We start from the raw sequence: 19,730 nt of genomic DNA, 5'->3' as shown, positions 1-19,730 counted from the left end.
TGTGATCTTACCATTAGACTTGCTGATCACTGTTTCTCTGTGGCTTTTTCTGTATTTATGATTCTCCTGAAGTTGGTAGAAGTGCTTTGCTTACAGGAGGAAAATTGCTGTCGTTTGGAATTCATAATTAGCATCTTCTAATGCTGAGGAGGCCAATGTTTTTTAATGTAACGATCCTTAAAATCAGAGGACATATCATGGAAGAGATGAAGGAGTCTTGCCTAGATTGGAGATGCCACTTGTGAGTTGTGTTCATTTTTGGGGATGGGGCTGGGTTGAGCATGTGCTTGGGTCCCAGGGTGAATTGATATTGAATTGGCTTTGTTTGTCACTGAGGGAGCTGGTTTATGCAGCAGTCTCTGCTAGAGCAGCCCTGCTGTCTGATGTTTGCCAGCTCTGTCAGATTGATGGTGTTTATTAGCCACACACAATTCTCCTGGAAAGCCCTACTCTGTTGTTTGTGAACAAACTAGATTCTTCTTTCAGAAAGCTCCTCTAAATCCCTATATGAATATTGCATTTAAATTGGTAGTTGTGTTTGCTATTTTTGCTTAGGTGGTTTATCTTTGTTGTCCTGGAGATACTGAAAGATAAATTTGTATAGGTCATTAAAATATCTTTGCTTTTAAGTGATAAACCTGTTTCAAAAGCATCACCTGCCAAAACACACTAACCATGCTGTGGCTGGTGACTTCAGGGTATTTCAGCAGTAAGGTACTAATACCCTATTTATGATGGGGCTGGTTCTCGTTTATGTTTCAATAACAGCAGGACCAGCATGAACCTCCCCTACTTGGCAGGCTAAACACGAAACTGAAAGATTAAAGTGTTTTCAAAGTGCAGCCAAGCTATTGACTTCTTCAGCCATTCTTTCAGTAGGTAAGAGGCAACTTGCTTCCTGGTAGTATGGAATGGGGAAATATATTACTAATTTGTGTTTTGTTTTGGTTTTTTAGTTAGCTGATATGAATGATCTTGGCTTTGAGACAATACTGAAAGATCTTAATTCATTTGGTTTAAATATATCTATATTTCATTGGGTTCCCTGTCCAGGTCTCCCAGCAGAGTTTGTTTCCAAGCACAGCTTTCTCTTCACTGGGGCTTTTTTGTTGCTCAAGCAAGGCTGCTTCCTCTTTGGTGTGCAGTGTCCACTCATACTTCTAATGTAGACAGATTTCTTTGTACCTGCAGAACAAGGACAGTTTAATGACAAAGCAGTATGAAATCCTTGTCCAAACTGTAACTTAGGCTACTCATTCCAAATACTTAGAAACTAGTGCTCAGATCCTTTCAGTTCTCTGTGTTAGTCATGGCTATTTTTTCATATTTTTTCCTCCTATTCAAGGTGCTTCTTGCATGACAGCAAAGATGGTTGTCTTAGCTAAGCTGTGTGTTTGTTTATGTGACTGAATTGTTGTTTTAAGGCAGCAATAGAGGGCATGGCAGCACTCAAAGAAGTGTCTTTTCATTTAGATGAGGTGAAGAACTCACTTTCATTGGTTTGTCCAGAATGACCAATATCTGTTGCTTGAGAATAAGCCAGTGCTGTTGGTTATTCTGGGCTAAAAGATGTCCTCTCTGCAGAAGGGGGAAAAAAGATGTTTGTGCAAAATTTAGGACAGAATTCCTTCAGGATTTCCTGCCAGAAGTTGCCAGGGAACAGGAATGCTTACCTGGTAGATGTTTTAGGATCTCTGAGGATCTTTGCTTCTGTTCTAATCATGGTTTTCCTGAGCTTTGCACTGCTGTATCACTGTGATGGTTTTGGTGAACCTGGAAGAGAAAGCAAAGCATTTTGCAATCATTTTGCTGAGGTTTGAGATTTTGGCTATTAGTGTTCCTAAAGCAGCAGTTCCTAAGGGATTCTTTTGGAAGGTGCTAATCTGTGAGTTTTTTCAAGACAAAGGTAACATTAGCTTGTGGTCATGTGACAATGGATTTTATATTCCTGATTGTGATAGCTTGCCCTGTCATGCTATGCACTTCCTTGCATGATAGCATTCTAGATTTACTTTCTGTCACTTAAAAGATTAATGAAAAAGATGAATGTAATTCTGTTTTTAGTTAAATGAAACGTTAAATGGCATGATTTCTTGAAAAGCAAAGTGTTATCTGCTGTAAACCAGTAGTTTACATTCAAAACACCATTCTCCTTCAAATCTCAGTCACGACAATATTGAGTACAGGCTACCTTGTCATTACTCTGGGACCCAAGTTTTCAGCTTGCACATATCTGCACTTAAATCAATCTTTAATGTCTGCTTTCATTGATTTGGCAGAAACAGAGGCAGCTGCATTTCGTAAGCTTAAGGGTATGTCTGAGTGATAATTATCCAGTCATCCACAGAACAGCTCAAATATCCAAGTAGTTGGGTAGGATATCACTTGTGAACATACTGTGCTGAATTCATAGTGCTGGAATAATCTAAAAGATCCTGCTTGACAGACTGTATTGAAAGCAGGTCATTAATCTTACCCCTGCAGTGTCTTTCTCTCGGTTTTGTAACAAGAATTTAAGGCTTGCCTTTACTGCCCTTAGAGGTATACAAATGATTTTGTATAGCTGGTTCTTACTCTTTGCCAGCTGTGCTCTTCAAATTATTGCTTGTGCTGCTACATCTCAGTGTCTTTTGGATGTCTTCTGGAAAGCTTTGTATTCTACATCAGTTATATGAGTTCTGTAGATATTATGTCATTCCTTCTTCAGAGCAGATCCTTTCATCAATAATGGAGATAGATGGTTTAGAAATGGCTCCAGCAGGACTCTCATTTATACTGCCCATTTACCTGAAATCACGTTGAGATTCTTCTGGTGATTGTTGTTAGTGCACAAGCAGTAAATGGGTTTACCAGAATTTGAGGCCTTTGGATAAATGCTTGTCTACCTTGAATGTTTAAAGAGACAACATTGCCCTGTGGTCTCCTCTAGGTTTCTATTTTGATAGCAAGAAAAAAGCCTGATACCATCTTAAAAGTAAGTGTCCTTCATGAAAACATTCACTCTGAATTATTTCAGCTGAAACAAACATACTCTTGGTCTCCAGTTTCAGGCACTTGGAGTTGGTCACTGAAATATGTTTGGGCTTTCTGGCTGTTGCAGTCCTGTACTTGAGTTAACTTGGATTTCTCTGGTTTCTGTGCCACGTTTTATCAGGCAGATGCTTCGGTGGTCACCAGCTGCTGACTGATCTTGGGTGGAGAAAGGTATTTAACATTCAGCCATGGGTATCTGAGTCTTGATCTGTTCTCTCATGAGTTGGGTGATTTACTGAGGCCCTTCCAAAGGGAGTTAGAAATCCAGAAGAGAGGTGAATGGGATGCTCAGGTCGATCAGGAACTGGTTTGTGTGTTGTTTGCTTGTTGAAGTTGGATGCCCTGGGCTTGGCATACTTCCATAAATGAATGCAGGGGATAGTGACACAGGCAGAACATCCAGCTCTCTTCCCCAAGTGTCTGTTGTAGTATCTCAGAATAGTTATCATACCAAACAGGCAATTCATGGGCTGATAGATTTTTTTTTTCCTGTTAGCACCATTTCTATAGCAAGGGGGCACATTGATGCATGATGTTAAGAAAAGAATAATTCTAGAGAATATAGTTGAAATGTTGTAACAGGTGTCATTGATATAGACTGTACTCATCTCTCCCAAAGCTGAATTTCAAACCAGGCTAAGATATTGTGTGTCCTGTTTGAGAGAGGTCCTTATTGGCTGTTAGTGGCTTTATGAAAAAATACAGTAAAATGCTCTCTCAACAGTATTTTCTTCTTTCTGAGTGAGAAAGTCAAGCATTCATTGGGGAAGAGTTTTGCCTTCTTTTCCTTAAATGTCAATCTTTTTTGCCTTACTGTACAAAGCAAGGGTGCAGTCGAGGCTGGTGGATGTACTGAGTCCTTAATTCTGTGGATTTGGAGGCTGTTACTCAGCAACAGTTGGGACTTTCTCCTCTGGTTAAAAGTCTGTCCTAGGATGGTTTGATCATCTTGGTTTTGATTTGGCTGTGCACAGTTTTGATTCTAGCACTTAATCCCTACAGAAGATTATTTGATGAGTTGCATGGATATTTGAGTTTCTTTACATCCCTGTGTGATGTATATGTTTACAGAGAAAATTCAATTTATATGTTGCCTTATTGAAAATATAAAATAAAGCTAGGAATATAGAAGGCAGTTCTAGAGACTTTTCACAGTGACATGTGATAGTTTTGCTGATGCACAGTCTTAATAATTCTTCACTATTCCTGTGTTGTTTGTATTATCCTCAAACAAAGCAAAACTGGATCTAAGTACCTCTGGAAATAATTTTTGGATCCCGATGTCCATGCTAGCAGCATTCAATGCTCCACTGTTGCATGTTCTTAAGTACGATTTCCCAGTTCAGAATGGTGCCCACAGATGTGTTCTTTCTTTATTAATTCCACTGATACTGTGCCTGCACTTCTAAGCCATAATAACACTTTGCAAACTGAGCATCAGTTAATCAAGAGGACATGAATCATTTAATGCTCCTCTTGTTTGCAAACAAAACTGACAACTGTATGGCCATGTGGTGGAGGTCTTGGAAAATCCAATTGGGGGAAGATTATCATGTTGTTGAACTGCCTAATTAGTTACAAATATTTGCTTCCAGTTTAAATCCTGTGTATTTTCTTTGCCATATTTTTCCTTCTTATTCTTGAAAATAAATATTGGTAGCTCCTATACTTCAGGAATGTCTCTAGGTTATGTATGTGTCTTTGGGGCAAGGAGGGATTCTCCTCCACTGGCTCACTGAGCAAGCCTGGATTTCTTCTTCAGGATGAGAAGAAATGTTGCTCAAAGAGGTTAAGCTTTGGGTAGGCTTTAGTTGTGGGAGGGAGATGAGGAGGGTAGCACCTTACACTTTTGGTGTATTTTCTGTGCTGAAAGAATTCCCTACTGCTTACTCCTTTGGCATATGGGAAGAAAACCAAACTATGTGGCATAAATTCACAGGTTCACTCTTGTGACAGCAATTGCACAGTAATAGCTAGATCCAAAGGAATAAAGTTTTCTTCTGTGCAGTTTTCTCAAGAGCTACTAACAGAGACTTGTTGGTGATCTCTGAAGGAAGACTGGGGGATCTGATGATTTGAAAGCAGTTTGTTTGAAGAGCAGGAAGTTCTTCAGGTTTTGTGCAGTTACTTTCTTAGTGCACCTACATTTCACCTTGTAGCACTCAGACGCTGCTGGAGAGGCCTTTTGTCAGCAGAGAGCCAACCTCTTCCGACCTCAGGCTAAACCTAAATAGCACGTACACATGTTCACATTTTTGGCTTACTCCATTTGTTGCCTGCAATGATCCTTTCCTTCTGCTTGATTCATGCCTGTGTGAAAGCCTGGATCTGCCACTGCCTGCAGCTGTGTAGCAGTTCTCATGCTAAACTTTGTGCTAAAATATCTACCAGTTAAGTCTTGGTCCTGAGTCAGTCCACTGAGGAAAGCTGCTTTTGAGTGGTGGAAGTCGGAACGGTAAGAATCTCCTTCATAACTAACCTGGAAAAATTTCCATTTTGAGCTGAACCTCTTGATTGTTGTTGCTAGTTGATGACAGACTGAGCTGATGGTTGGGATTTTGTAATAGGATTTGGTAAACGGGTAACATGTGCCCTGGAGAAGGATATTCTGGCTTTCAGCTTTGGTTTTTCTTTCTTTATCTCATGCGAGGAAATGGGAGCTGCACGTTGTACTAGTTCTTGAAATAAAAAAGGAGAGCACTGGGTACTTGGTTTAGGTCGCTTGGAGATACAGCCTTTTGGATTATTTTATTTCATTCCTTAGAGGCCTTAAGTATGAGCTGCTGTAATACTGTTTTGTCATGTGGAATTAGTCAGTCACCTGTCACTTCCCTTCTCCATTTATTTGCAGACCATGCAATAGCTCTGAGTTAAACCACAAAGCAAAAGTGAATTTCATAACCAGCAGCAATTTTGGAAGCAGTCACACCTGCTGTAGACATAGACCCATGGAAGCTGATTTATAATAGTTTTCACACTAGAGGGCACTAACAGCTCATTAATTTAAGCACAAACCAAGTTTTACTCTCTGTAACTCTTTGGGGTTGGGTAGTCTTATTGCTTTTGTAGTGGATGCCAAAGGTTTGCATTTCTTTGCAGCCTTTTGCCTGCAGAAATGAAAAGTAATAGTATTCTTGCAAGGATGCAGTAAAAGTTAGCGTGTGGAGTTTTCCTTTGTGTGTTTTCCTGTTTGGGTTTTTTTTTACTAAGCAATAATTTTTGTCATTTGTATATAAAAGTATAAATTCAACTTGTACTTTTAATTGATTTCAATATGATAATTTTCACTTGAAGCTGGTGAAGAGGCATGTAAGATAGGAATTGATTGGATAATACCTTGTTAAAGTTATCCAATAGAGTTAACAACTGGGAGAAACTTTTTAAAGTTGGTAATAAAAACATCATATGTGAACCATGTTGCAGACTGCACTTTGTTAGGACTGCTGCATATGTTTATGCATTGATTCCTCGTGTAGAGAAAATAGTAGGGGAGAAGAATGTGGTAAATCAATACTTGCAGTATCTGATGGATCTTAATGGAACCTTCCATTGTTAATGTTGGTTATAAGTAGCTAATTTAAAAATAGGTGTTAGAATCTGAAGTCTGGCCCTCAAAGTGATATAGCCATTTTGGAAGTCCTTTATATTTTTAAGGGATTTTAGGTACTGGATGTTGATTGAAACCCCTGGAGAAAGTGGTTTCTGATGCTTTTTTGCTCTTTATAGGAATGGTTATTTGGTTGCCTTGGAGATGATGCTGCTGCTGTAAATGTAGGGCTGAAGATTGATGGTGTGGGCAGCATGGAGCTAATGAACGGACAGTCCAGCAGTGTTAATATTGCAGCTACTGCTTCAGAGGTAAGGATTGCAAACCCCAGTCACTGGGTAACTAAGTACTCCATTTTCACTTCAAATGCACTAAAATTAATGTTGCAGCTACTGCCTCAGAGGTAAGGACTGCAGAAAGTAGTTACTGAGTAACCAGTCAATTTTCACTTCAAATGCACTAAAATGTAAGTTTTCCTTTTTTTAACAGGTCTCCTCCAACAGCTTCTTGTTCTGTGCGTTGGTTTCATACATCCCAGTTTAGTGTGAATAAAATGTAAAGTCCTGGACTTGGCATACCAAAATAGAGCATGAGCTTGCATTTACAATCTTACCATAGCCAAAGCTGCCTTTTTCCATGTTCTCTTCCACATCACATCTAGACAAGGAAGCTTTTCTTTTCAAGTTTTAACAATAGATGCTCTTAGCACATTAAGCTGGGCTGGCAAGGCATGTGAGAAATGTTCTTTTCTGTGGCAGGTACTTGTGGGTATGTATTGAGGGGCAGTCTGACACAGTAGCAGTGGAATAAAGTTGTTCCCTCTTGTCTCTTGGGCTATGGCATAGGTAGGGGACCCTCCTGCCCATCAGAGCTTCTGCCCTCTAGAAATGAACAGCTCGTGACCTTCTCCTGGGGAGCCTGTTCAGTGCCCAGCACCCTCTGAAAAGGGTGAAGAACCTTTTCCTAATACCCAACCTGAACCTCCCCTGACACAACTTCAGACCTTTCCCTCAGCAGTGAATGAATAGAATCTAGGTCTGCATCTATATGCTAGAGGACGTGATTGCTCATAACACAGATGTGGTGTTTTAATGTGAAAACCTTATAAGAAACATGAAACCAATATGAAGTGTTAATGTTTTGAATCACATTTGTATTTTGGAGGGAAGCAAAGTCTTTATTTTGTAGGTAAACTTTCATAGATTAATATCCTAGGATGTGGTGATTTTTTTCAAATGTGAATTACTTTAATTTAAAAACAATACTAAAATTCCTTTGTCTCAATGTCTTCAACAGGAATATGTGTAGCTTGGTGTAATTTTTGTAAGCTTTCATTATTTAAGAGAAAGAGGAAGAAGATTTGATAACTATTCCTCTGGGGGAGACCTTGTCTTTTTCCTTACCATAGTGGTATTTTTTCTGTTTGAAATTCAGCGTGACTGTATTGTTGTTGTTGATGTAGTTGTTGCTATTACCTTTCCTGTCAACAAAATTGGAATTGAATTATGCGCTGAAATGTAACTGTTGTGTTTGGAGGAGCTCCTTTGAAGTAAAGGAATTATTTGGATTGGAAGGGATGTTAAAGCTCATCTCATTCCAACCCCCCTGCCACGGGCAGGGACACCTTCCACTGGACCAGGTTGCTCCAAGCCCCATCCAGCCTGGCCTTGCACACCTGAGGCATGGGGCAGCCACAGCTTCTCTGGGCAACCTGTGCCAGGCCTCACCAGCCTCATGGTAATGAGCTTCTTCCTAATATCTGATCTATACCTGCCCTCCTTCAGCTAGAAGGAAATCCAGGAGTCAGTTTGAGAGTCTGATGTTTTTGCAACCCATGTCAGGAGAAAGTAAGTCCTGTGACTGACTTTGAATTGCTGATTTAGCCAATAAAAAAATTCTGTGAACAATGACGTTTGAACAGAAATTTTGCTTTTGGGAGTGTGAAAGAGAGAAGACAAAAAGGAGAGGTCCAAAATATCCTGAGTGTTTTTTTGTTTGTTTCTGCAGAAGAGTAGCAGCTCTGAGTCCTTGAGTGACAAGGGTTGAGCTGAGCTGAAGAAGAGCTTTGATGCAGTGGTGTTTGATGTTCTAAAGGTTACACCAGAGGAATATGCGGTAAGCAAGTCCAGGAATTTTAATTCCTTTGTGTGTGAACCTCCTTTGTAGCTTTTCCTCTGCTTCTCCATTTCTGTGCTTTTTTTGCCTAACTTCTGTCATCCATGGGTTTTAAACACAGATGCTGTTCTTTAGTTCTTCATTGTCTCTATCCTGTTTAAGTGATCTTTTTGGGCTCTGCTCCCCAGGTATTTTTCACACTCTTACATGTAGCATAGACCAAAGATTCTTAAGTCTATGTGATGCAGCTTAGTTCTGTCATGCATATTTTGGTTGCCAGGCTATATTTGATCTGTACTTGTTTTTTTTCTGGGGGTATTTTAATGTTTCACTCTGTTAATTCTTGCTCTAGGAAGCTTTTCTAGTTTTCTTCGTTTGGGAGCACAGAATGGTGAGATGTTTAACCAAAACATGATGTGATTTTGTTTTGTTTTTACGCCCTGTAGAGGTGAGGACAACAGATGGTCCCACTAAGTGATTCAAGTCTGTTACTAGAAAGATTGCTAAGCTCTTACTGCATTTCTAATTCAAGTGCTGAGATTCATGAGGAGTTGTCCTGGGGAGATTATTGATACGTGGTAATCCGTGTCACAAAATATTCCCATTTAGTTTGTTCTGGTTTGTAATTGTTAATAACTATTTCAGTTAATTATTAATGGCTGAATTGATTTTAATGAGCACACTGAAAATTGAAAGCAGCTGGATTATGAAGTGGTACTTACACATTAAATTCTTCTTGGCTATGGATGATAATTAATTAAGGGATTTATTCCTGACTGAGTTTCAAGTCATGTGGTTTGGGCCTCTTCCTTGCACTGTTGTTGGGAACAGCTGGGCAATGAATCACCTACTTTCCATGGGAAGATGTTTTTTGGGGCTGATTGTCCTTCCAGTTTTATCTTCTGATTCCTGTACCTAAAGTAAATCTAAGTACTTAGGGAATTTGGGGCTAGGGACATGAATTCAGGTGGAATTACGCATTCAGGCCAGAATGAGCTTGTTGAATGGCTCTACTGGCTCTACCAGTGGTGGATGCTGTTGGGCAGCAGAATAGATCAGTCAGTCTCTGTGGAGCTGCTGTTGCTCACTTCGACAGCAGAATAGACAGAGGTGCCTTGTCTTGTATCACATTTCATAATCCTTTTGCTCCGTCCTATCCTTCATCTTTCATTTGCAGAAACCTTTGACTTTGGGTGTTCTAAATGTTGCCTATTTAAATCTTGGTTAGGTAAAAATCTGTATTCAAATCCAGTAGTTTTCCTGTTTTCATGTAATGCCTCAAAGTGGGTAGAGTTCTACTCGCCGACAGGAATCTTTTAATTAAGCATTTCACATTACAAGTATGAAGCTGTGCTTGTATTTTTGGTTTTTACTACTAGGTATAATTTTGCTGTTTTCTCAGTCCCCCAAAAGAAACATGTTTACTTTTAACCTATTTCCTTTTAAAATATCCAGTTCTTCATACCAGGTTTAATTTACTGTAAATCAATATGAAATATCTTTCATGTAGAGTTCTGAACAGTTGAGCAAAATCATCAGTATTCAGTCCTTTGGCAAAGAAATAATTAATGTCATTTATTTTTCAATGTTTCTTTACACAGCTGCACTTCTTTGTTAATGCTTGTTTCCCCAGGCACTTCTATGTGCTTTCCCAGTAGCGCTTTCTCTTTTTGAGTGCTGTCTTTTTCTGATCATTCTTGCCAGAGGTTGTAGGAATAAGTAAATTTGCCAAAAGCTTAGCTACCCTGGAGGAAAAGTACCTTTGACCCTTCCTCTTGTTTTTCTTTTATTGGCCACTTCCTTACCCTTCCTGGGTTTAGTCCTGCCGTTACAGAGAAGTGTAAAATCTTCATCTGGGTTTCAGTGTTTTATGTGAGGACCACCAGAGTGATGCAGTAGGACCAGGCTCTTGAGCATGCAAAAGTGTGTTGGGGAGGTTTCCTTGTGGTGGGTAGAACCTCTTGGGTTGGACATGGATATGCTGCCAGTTGCTTTTTCAAAGTATGAGAAAACTTCTAGTCTAGTGATAGCTCTTATGAGGTGGATGCAGTGTGGGCTACAGGCATGTCTCTGTGACAGCTGAAGGAATACTGCTTAAAAAAAGTATCCTTTATTTTAAAGTGGTAAACTGATGAAATAATTTGCAGGCTGCCTAAGTACCTTATTGATTGAGAGGAAAGATAATGTGAAAAAGGCAGTAAAACAGTGATAAAAGCAAGTTGCTGCACAAGAGGTAGTTAGCTGTCTAAATCATGGTTAGGAAACCTTGGCTCCAATGGAAAAGAGTTCCAGTACATAGGTGATATAAGGCTGAGAGTTAACTCTCACAGGTCAACATATACACTGTGAGGTCCCATCCTCGTCCTGCACCTTGTAGGATCTGTTGCATTTTGATCAGAACAGGTCACTGTGCACAGATGGGAGAAGTATAGTTATGCTGGAGGAAGAACGAAAATCTGAAAGATAGTTAAGTTTGGGATATGCTGGAAATAAGATCCACGCCAGTGATTTCAGTATGAATGAGAGACACAGATGTATTTTCAGTTCCCACTCTCTCAGAGACATTATTGTTATTTCAAAACTCCATCTGCTTTGTCATTTAGTGGGTAAGAGACAAGTTGGACAACAAAAGGTGTCACTTGTAATCCTGTGTTTTCAAGAAGCTGCTACGAAGCCAGACAGAAGGCCAAGCCGAAGTTGCAGGAGGAGAGCATGAAGATGTTGTAGCATTTTTGATAACGAAGTGGCACTTGCAGGGTCTGCAAGGGGGGAAGGAAGTTGGGGGGTTCCTTAGTGCAGGTTTAACGCTGGCATTTGGGTTGGCTCTCCCTGCAAGGTGCTGCCTGGTCGAGGATTCGCTGGCCTCTAGTGGTGGCACTGGGGAGAAGCTACAAGAAGCAGCCGTGTTAGCTCTGTGCATATTACTGTGTGCTAAAGTATTACAGGTAATATTCCAAAATGTTTTGGGTTTGAACACTCGGTTTGCTCCTGCAATAGTTAAAGGAGGTCCTGGACTCCTGTGCGGGAAGTCCCTTGATTTTTGCAGTGTCTGCTTTAGAGCTCTGGGGCTTGAGGGATCTGCAGTGTCTACATTGAGAATGGAGATGATTTTTAGATCATTGCAAGCAAATTGTATAGAACTAGAGTACAAGTTAAAAATACTTAATCTTAAAAAGCAACCAGAACTTAATATTAAAACTCTAAAAAGAGATGAAGCATAGAATGGTTTGGGTTGGAAGGGACCTTGTTAGTAGTGAGAGGCACAATGTCATACGTAGCTCAATCATGAGAGACTTATGGGAAATTGATTTTAAAATAAATTTGAAAAGATCAGGACTGGGAACCAAGCAAGCTGGGTTATGGTTTGGTTTGGTATTTTTGGGGGGTTTTGTTTCTGGTTTTTTTCAAGTATGAGTTTTTGTCACTCTGGTGTCTGTGGCTAAATGAAAATGCACCAATTTCACCAAGCAGGCTCCCCACCAAAAGATGCTGGTAAGCCCTTCTCAATTAAATGCCCATCCCTTTGAATTTTTCCTTCCCTTCTTCAAGCCAGCCTTCCTTGATCCCTGTCTTTCATCCTTATCTCTCTGTCCTTAGTCTCAAATAATCCATTTTATTAAGATCTAGAGTACTTTCGGGGCTGTACCCCTTTGAACCATGGTTTTGAGAAGGGAGTGGATAGAACATGAAGTTTTCATAAACGCTCTTGGTCTTTTCAATATATGTCAGCCTTTGTCTGACAAAGACATTTATATTCATCTCTGGTATTGCCATTTTTGTAAGTCATGCTGTAGATAAGTAAGTATTCACAGCACATGGGTGCCAGGATTCCCATTTTGCCTTATGAAATGCTGAAACAGGTCCCACTAAGCACAGAGTGCAGTTTTGGTTCACACCTTGCTGCAGAACAGCAGAAGCAAAGAAGGTGGTTAATGCCACGTGCTAACAACGTTGTGGTTTGTGTTCCCAGATGTGAAAGGACCACCTACACACAGGCTGTCCTGTGGCCAGTCCCCCTACACTGAGATTACAACATGGGAGAGGAAATACTGCATCCTGACGGGAAGCCAGCTGGTGCTGCTCAGCAGGGAGAAGGAGGTGAGAGAAACTGAAGTTGGCGCCTCAGTATTTGCCTTTTGGCCTTTGTTGGTGAAAGGAGAAAGCAGCTTTCTTCATCTCTGCTTTATCTCACCTGCAAATCCTTTGAAACATGTGCAAGGTGGGGAAGGGAATTTGATAAATTCTTTACTGTGAGAGTGGTGAGACCCTGGAACAGGCTGCCCAGGGAGGTTGTGAATGTCCCATCCTTGTAAGTGTTCAAGGCCAGGTTGGATAAGGCCTTGAGCAACTTGGTGTAGTGGGAGGTGTCCCTGCCCACGGCAGGGGGTTGGGACTAGGTGGTCTTTAAAGTCCCTTCCAGCACCTTCCCGTTCCATGAAAAGGGGAGCTAAGCTATCCTGTGTGTGGATGGTGTGGTGCACACAGTTCTAATGTGGTCCAGATGCTGGTTGCATGGAAGAGGTGGCAGCAGCCTGAGTGCAAACTCCCTCCTGGAGCTTCTTGGCATGTGTTTGTCTGCCACCATGTATTCCTATGTCATCACTTGTTTTAATGGTAGTTAAAGCCACCACAGGTATGTAAATCTGCCTCCTGATGATAGTGCAGGCATAAAGGTAGGGGAAAGTAAAGGCTTTTTATCCATTAGACTATTTAGTCTAATACCATAATCTTCTATATTTGGAGATGACCCAAACTTTTGTGTTTTTTCTTGATTCTTTGGAAGCTTCTGTGTGTGGTTGTTACAGACCGAGACCTCTTTCTGGTGTAGAACAAAATGTCACTCAGCTGTGCTCAGGCTTATTTGCAATGAAATATTCCCTTGCACAGGGAGAGTAGGAGGAAATGGCTTAGAGAAGGACTTGAGTTATTAGAAGGGAATAGTATTAATGCTGATGTGTGGGAGAGGTGATCAAACACAGGCAAAATGGAAAGCCCATTTAATGGTATTTGTTTACTATGTAATTCCTTTTCTAGTCTGCCGAGACTGACACCTGAGAAATTAAACTATACACTGAAGAAACTCCAGGAGATGTGAGGATAATTTTTAAAACAGTGCTGTACCTGCATAGCTGGACCAAAAGGATGCATCTCAATAAAGAAATGTAATTTAAACCAACACTGGCTTGTATCACAAATAATTGCCTGAAGGTGGTAATCATGCACTTAGGGGTTCTTATTTCTCCTGCCACAGACAGTTGAAAGCATTTTGCTGGGAGTATGATGAGTCTTTTGCCTAGATCCTGAGGAGAAAATGTGGGAACTCTGATGTATCACTGGTGTGTTCAGTGATTATGTAGTATGTTTAAATACACTCTGTTTTTTGTCAGAAGCTGAGGAAATTCACTACCAGGCTAGAGAGGGCCTGAGGTTTAAATGTAGCACTAACCCCAAGAAAGCAAGCAGTGGTGTAAATTCTGGCAGTGTGCTCTCAAAGGAATCTTCCTGCACTATCACAGAGAAATAGCTTGTTTTGGGAAATGCTGCATGCAGATGGGCCAAGCAGACATGCCTTTGGTGCAGGTGTGACTCCACATGCTGATAATGGGATTTGTTTCAGAAGCCTGTAGCTGAAGTCAGATTTGCCATTCTGATTTTCAAGTAACTTGTGACTACTGTGAAGTGAAAGGAAAAATGGAACTCCTTGCAGAGCCATGAATGCTCTGTAGGAAAATAAGAGGTTGGTTTAGTCTGGCTTCTGAGTCTGTACATGCAGACAATCCCTTACAGATATGGAACTGCCAGTCAGGAGAGACACACGGGGCTGATACTCTGGATTTACACCTTCTTGTAATTTTTCTGAACTAGGAGCAGCCTTTGTGAGAAAGAGGAGGGGAGCAACACAGTTAAATTTTTCTTGGCAAGTCATTCAGATTTGAAAGAGGCTCCATGAAATGTGATCTAGAAACAGGAGTGCACAAAGGCCTAAGGCATCAGTGGGGAGAGATGCTTGTTAAGAGCATAATGATGGAAAAGTATGCCCAAGGGGAATCATAAAAAGCTCCTGGGTGGGACCACTGGTGCAGGGAGCCTAAGCAAAGACAAGGTGGACAAAGAGGAGGGAGGTTACTTTCAGAAAAAGTTGAGGATTATGTTTAGAGTAAAATTATTGGAAAGGTGGTGCTGGAGGAAGTGTTTTGTTAACTCAAAACCAGCAATAGGCAACAGGAGCAGGAGAGATTCCTGCTATGAATGTGGTCATTGGTGATAGAGCAAATAGGTCAGAATTCTTTTGGGCTGCTGAAGAGGATCTTAGAAATAGTGTTCAGGACAGAAGCATAGCCACCAGTGAGCAGGAAGGTGTGGGGGAAGGAGGAAGAGATGGTAACAGCAGAGTTAACCCTTGTAGCCCACAGGGAGCATTTGCATCAGTGCAAGGCTGACATAACTGACAAGGTCTAAGTCTGAAACATCTCATTTTATTCTCTGTTGATCCACTTTATTACTTTGTGGAATGGAAATCCAAGAAGCTTGGCCCATGTGAAACTGGAAGGGAACAGAAGTGTGTGTTTATGCTACTCTGTAAAATCCTTCTGCAAGTATGTGTGTCCACGTCAGAAAGTAGAAAAAAAATACAGAAAATGTAAACAGGTAGCTGAAAGAGTTCTCCATTGTTTCAGGTGTAATGCTAAGTTTGGTTTCTTTCAGTTAAAATACAGCATTATGAATTGCAGCTTTTTAAGACCAAGGGAACAGTACAGAAATAAAGAGTGTAGTAAAGAAAACTCATTTCTCACAGCGTCCCACCACTACGGATTTTTTGTCAAGGCAGTTTGAATAGAGAATGTGCAAGAGAAATTTTGTGCTGTGTGAGAGCAAGAGTAGGTTTAAAATCAAAAGCATTTTGAAGTGCAACTGGATCCAAAAATATCTGTAATTACTTAGACAAAAATAGTCTGGCAGTATCACCTTGTGTAGTGTAGAAAAACGTTAGTTACTTGACACCTTGTCAAGTTTATGAAATGAGAATAGGTGAGACTGAAGAATGAAAATTATTAATGAGAGGAAGAGATCAATGCCCAAAAAGTAAGTAGAAAGAAAATGAATCCCTGTAGGAACATAAGAGACAACTTAGCAAATAAGGAGTCCTGAGTGACAGGAGGTGTGCAATTACTACAACATATCCCAGTGGGATAATATTTAAGAGCATTTTCCAAGACAAGGAGAACAGGTCTAGATTGATGCCCATACAAATCAGGTGTTTTCTTCCTACAAGGAAGAATTTCCCCCTGTCAGGAAGATGCTTTCATCTGCTCTGTGAAACCTGTTCTATAGGTGGGAGGAGCTGTGAAGGTACAGTAGAAGTGTCTGTAAAATCAGAGCCATTTAAAACAGGGAAAGGCAGTGAGTGTTCATGAAGAGTGGCTCCAGATAGACAGCATTGAGCACAACACTTCCATCAGAGATTTGACAAGTGGCTGCACCTGGCTTTGGGCTGCTTTTTACTTAGGCTTTGTCAGCAACTTGGCTGCAGTCCTGCAGAATGTTTTAGTCTTGTGTTCACGTGGAAATGAAGACAGACAACACTGTTCACTGTGTTCGACTGATGCCTGATGGTTTTTTTTGTCCTTTTTCATTATACTTTTATACCCTTTTTATATACTTTATATCCTTTCCCATTCCTGTACTTTTTACTCCCTGTATCTTAGCCCACATGTTCATAACCCTTGTGCTCTAGCCTAGTTCAGAATTCTTTGGGGAAGACGAAACATTCCCACAATCTCAAGAACATGAGGCACCAACCTTGAACAGAGCCTCATCTCTGGAACCTGTTTTTGTAAACTAAGTTGTAGCCTTTTTGGGGGAGAGGTAATTAGAATAAGGGGGCAATTACTTCATTTGTTAGGTTTCTTATTGGGGAATTTTAGATAGATATGCTAATTGGTGAGGTCCATAAAATTGTATATGCGTTGTACCTGGGAGGGACCTTTGTTTTCCGTCGTGGTACCACCTTTAAGGATGGTGCACCTGGGATCCTAGTAAACCAAGGTAATACCCTTTTCCCTATACTGCAGTGTCTGTGTCTCATTTTCACCTGCATTTAGGCATCAGACTCTTCCCTTTGCCTTCCCACGACCAAACCTCATCTTTTTTCTTGGATGTAGAGGTGGTTTTAATCAAGGGCAAAGGATAGCAAAGATCTGCATTCACTGTGCCAAGATTTACTGCTTACTGGTGCTGGTGACAAGAGGCCAGCACCAGCACACTTGGAATATATTATCCTACTCTTCCATCTCCTGTGACTGACACCAGTAGTGGTATGACAGCAGTGATCCCAAGGGAGAACAGCAGGAGCAAGCACTGCTGTTTGGGGCCCTAGGGGAAGTTCTTCCCAGATCTCACTGCCTTTCTCAAAGGACTTGTCACATTGGGGTCTTAACAGCAAATATGTTTCACCTGTAACTAAGAGTTTGTCAAAGCTGAACCCAGTTGTAAGATTTGCCTCAATTCCCAAGCAAATTTAATGATTGAATTCCCAAAAGCCCAGGGAAATGTTTGCTGTCAACATGTTAAAGTGGATTTCCACGTCAAAATTTTAGCTAGCTTCTAACTTTCTGGAGGAAGGTACAAATTAAATAAATTATTTAAATATTTTTCTGACATGACTCCAAACTTCCTGACTGTTAGATCAGAAGAGCCTGCGTATTCTCAAGTTTTTGTCTTGAACCACTCTTTCCAATCTTCAAAAATTTTATCTGCAATGAAGAAACCTTTTTCTCCAGCTTTTTTTTAAAAGAGACTATTTTAGTTTGCCTTTAAGAGGCATTAAATGCTCGGAAAGCTCTTACCCCTATTTCTTCTGAAATCCCTTCATCATCAAACTGCTAGAAATCCCCAATGCAGGCTTTTTATAGTTAACAAGCATGTTCAGTGGGCAGGTGAGCTGGGATGCTGTTCAAGGATTTAGAGCATGAGTTCTGAAGCCATCCTCATTAAATTGTGAAATTTGTCATGGAAATGTGCCCTATGGTGGAAATTGTTAGGATTGCCAAAATGATCAGCATTTGGGCTCTCCCTATCTGCCTTTTTCTCCCAGAGGTAACACTGCTCAGATCCCAGCCCTGAGCCAGCAGCTTCAGCATGTCTGCTCAGAGTTAGAGAATTCTCAGGCTGGTGAAGTCTCGGCAGAGCAAAGAACATGATAACAAAGCTGGATGGGCAAAATAAGAGAGGTGACAGGCTGAATCACCATGAGAGTCCTGACTCTGCCAGCTTGTGTCATTGTGTTTGATCTTCTGCTCAGCTGCTTGCTGGAGAGGCAGGGGCTAGAGGAGTGTTGGGAAGGTTGCAGATGTCTGCCTTGGGCTTCACATTTTGGGTATTTATTTGTGCACTTGCTTGTGTTTTGGGGCTTCCCCACCCATGAATCCCTTTGCCTGAGCAGAGAGCACTTTATACAAGTGTTTGAGATGTGTGCAGTGCCAAGAGATGCAGAGCTGCTGATTTTACATGTTCCCAAAGCTGTATTTCTTAAAGGCGGCTGGTCTCAGGCTAAACAATAAATATTGGCCCTGTAGTAGGAGTCACTTAGTTATTTTTTGTCACTACAAACTGAGACTATGTTTTGGAGGAGTTTTACTGTAAATAACAAAGCATTTTTAATGGTGCTGAATCCCCCTGAGCCCCGAGGGCTGGTAGCCAGTGGGGGGTGTAAGGTTGCCCCGCCCAGCCACGTGTGGCAGGCATGGAACTGTCACCCGCCCAGCCACGTGTTCCCGGCGTGGAACGGTGACCCGCGCGCCCCACGTTCCAAGCATGGAATGGTCGCGCGGCCAGCCCCACGTTCCAAGCGTGGAATGGTCACCCGCCGCCATGGTGACCAACGGCCGCCAAGGGAGTTGTAGTAACCAGCAGCGCAGCGAGCGGTTAGCAGTCGCCAGCGGTTCGCCGAGCTGTGCGGCTGCAGGTGCTGCGGGCTCCGGGTCGGAGTGAGCGCACTGCCACTGCTTCGCTACTGCGGTCAGCTATTAGCTGGCCTACGCTAAGACCTGCTACACCATGGCCATGACAGCGCTGCTTGGTGGTCTTCATATTTGGAGGAGGATCTCTACAGCCTGGGGTCGCCTGCGGGGCACCTCTAACAACCAGGTAGCTATCGCAAGTTTTGCTTCTCCGAAGTTTTGCCAAACTTTGCCGGTGTGGAAGCAGCAATGGATCTGACATTGGGGAAGGAGTTTGGAAAGGAAGAACTGGTTTATGTTATGTTCTATGTTATGTTTTATGTTATGTTATATGTTATGTGTTATGTTTTATATTATGTGTTATGTTTTATGTTATGTTATATGTTACGTTATGTGTTATGTTATGTTTTATGTTATGTTTTATTTGTTATATGTTATGTTTTATGTTATATGTTATGTTTTATGTTATATGTTATGTTTTATGTTTTATGTGTTATGTTATTTGTTATGTTTTGTGTTACGTTATGTTATGTTATGTTATGTTATGTTATGTTATGTTATTATGCTATGTTATGTTGCCTGACCCCTGCGGAGCAGAGGCTGTTAACACGTGCTCACAGCCTTCGCTGGGCTAAGTGTTCTCCTCACCTCCGCTGTGCTTTCCGGAGGAGCCTCTGGAATTTGGGGTTAAGGCTACAATTCCCAAACTACGCCCGAGAGCTATTAGGAGATTAATAGAAAATGAAGTCTGCTATCCAGAAGACACATTAACAGCGTGGAGAGTTACCAGCTCTTGGCATGGTTTTTCTGCAGGTGCCTGCAGAAGGGATCCCGGAGCAGAGAGATGCCTCCCGCGGACGCTCCCTGCGCCGCACTGTCAGCGTCCCATCCGAGGGCCAGTTCCCGGAGAACCCGGCAGAGGGGGCCGCCCAAGCAGGTAAGAGAGACCTCGGGCACGGGAAATAAATCAGCTAGAGCTGCTAGCTCTCCGAGGGCAGCGCCTTGCCCGAGCGGCCCGGCTGGGTGGGTACCGCGGCGGGGCGTGGCGCTGGTGCAGCCCGGGCGTTGTGTGTAAA

General features: G+C 41.6%; 1 protein-coding gene across 1 annotated transcript in view; it reads left to right on the top strand.

The window, feature by feature from the left end:
- Window positions 1-19,730, top strand: part of LOC146434183 (ras GTPase-activating protein nGAP-like) — a 51,140-nt gene that overhangs the window by 1,482 nt on the left and 29,928 nt on the right. Inside the window, 2 exon segments of the mRNA XM_085067289.1 lie at window positions 12,666-12,793; window positions 19,468-19,591. Coding sequence (XP_084923415.1) covers window positions 12,666-12,793; window positions 19,468-19,591 — 252 coding nt within the window.

The sequence above is a fragment of the Lichenostomus cassidix genome, chromosome 8, assembly GCF_008360975.1.
Source record: "Lichenostomus cassidix isolate B80296 chromosome 8, HeHo_3.0, whole genome shotgun sequence".
NCBI lineage: Eukaryota > Metazoa > Chordata > Aves > Passeriformes > Meliphagidae > Lichenostomus > Lichenostomus cassidix.
This window is presented reverse-complemented; position numbering and strand designations above follow the sequence as displayed.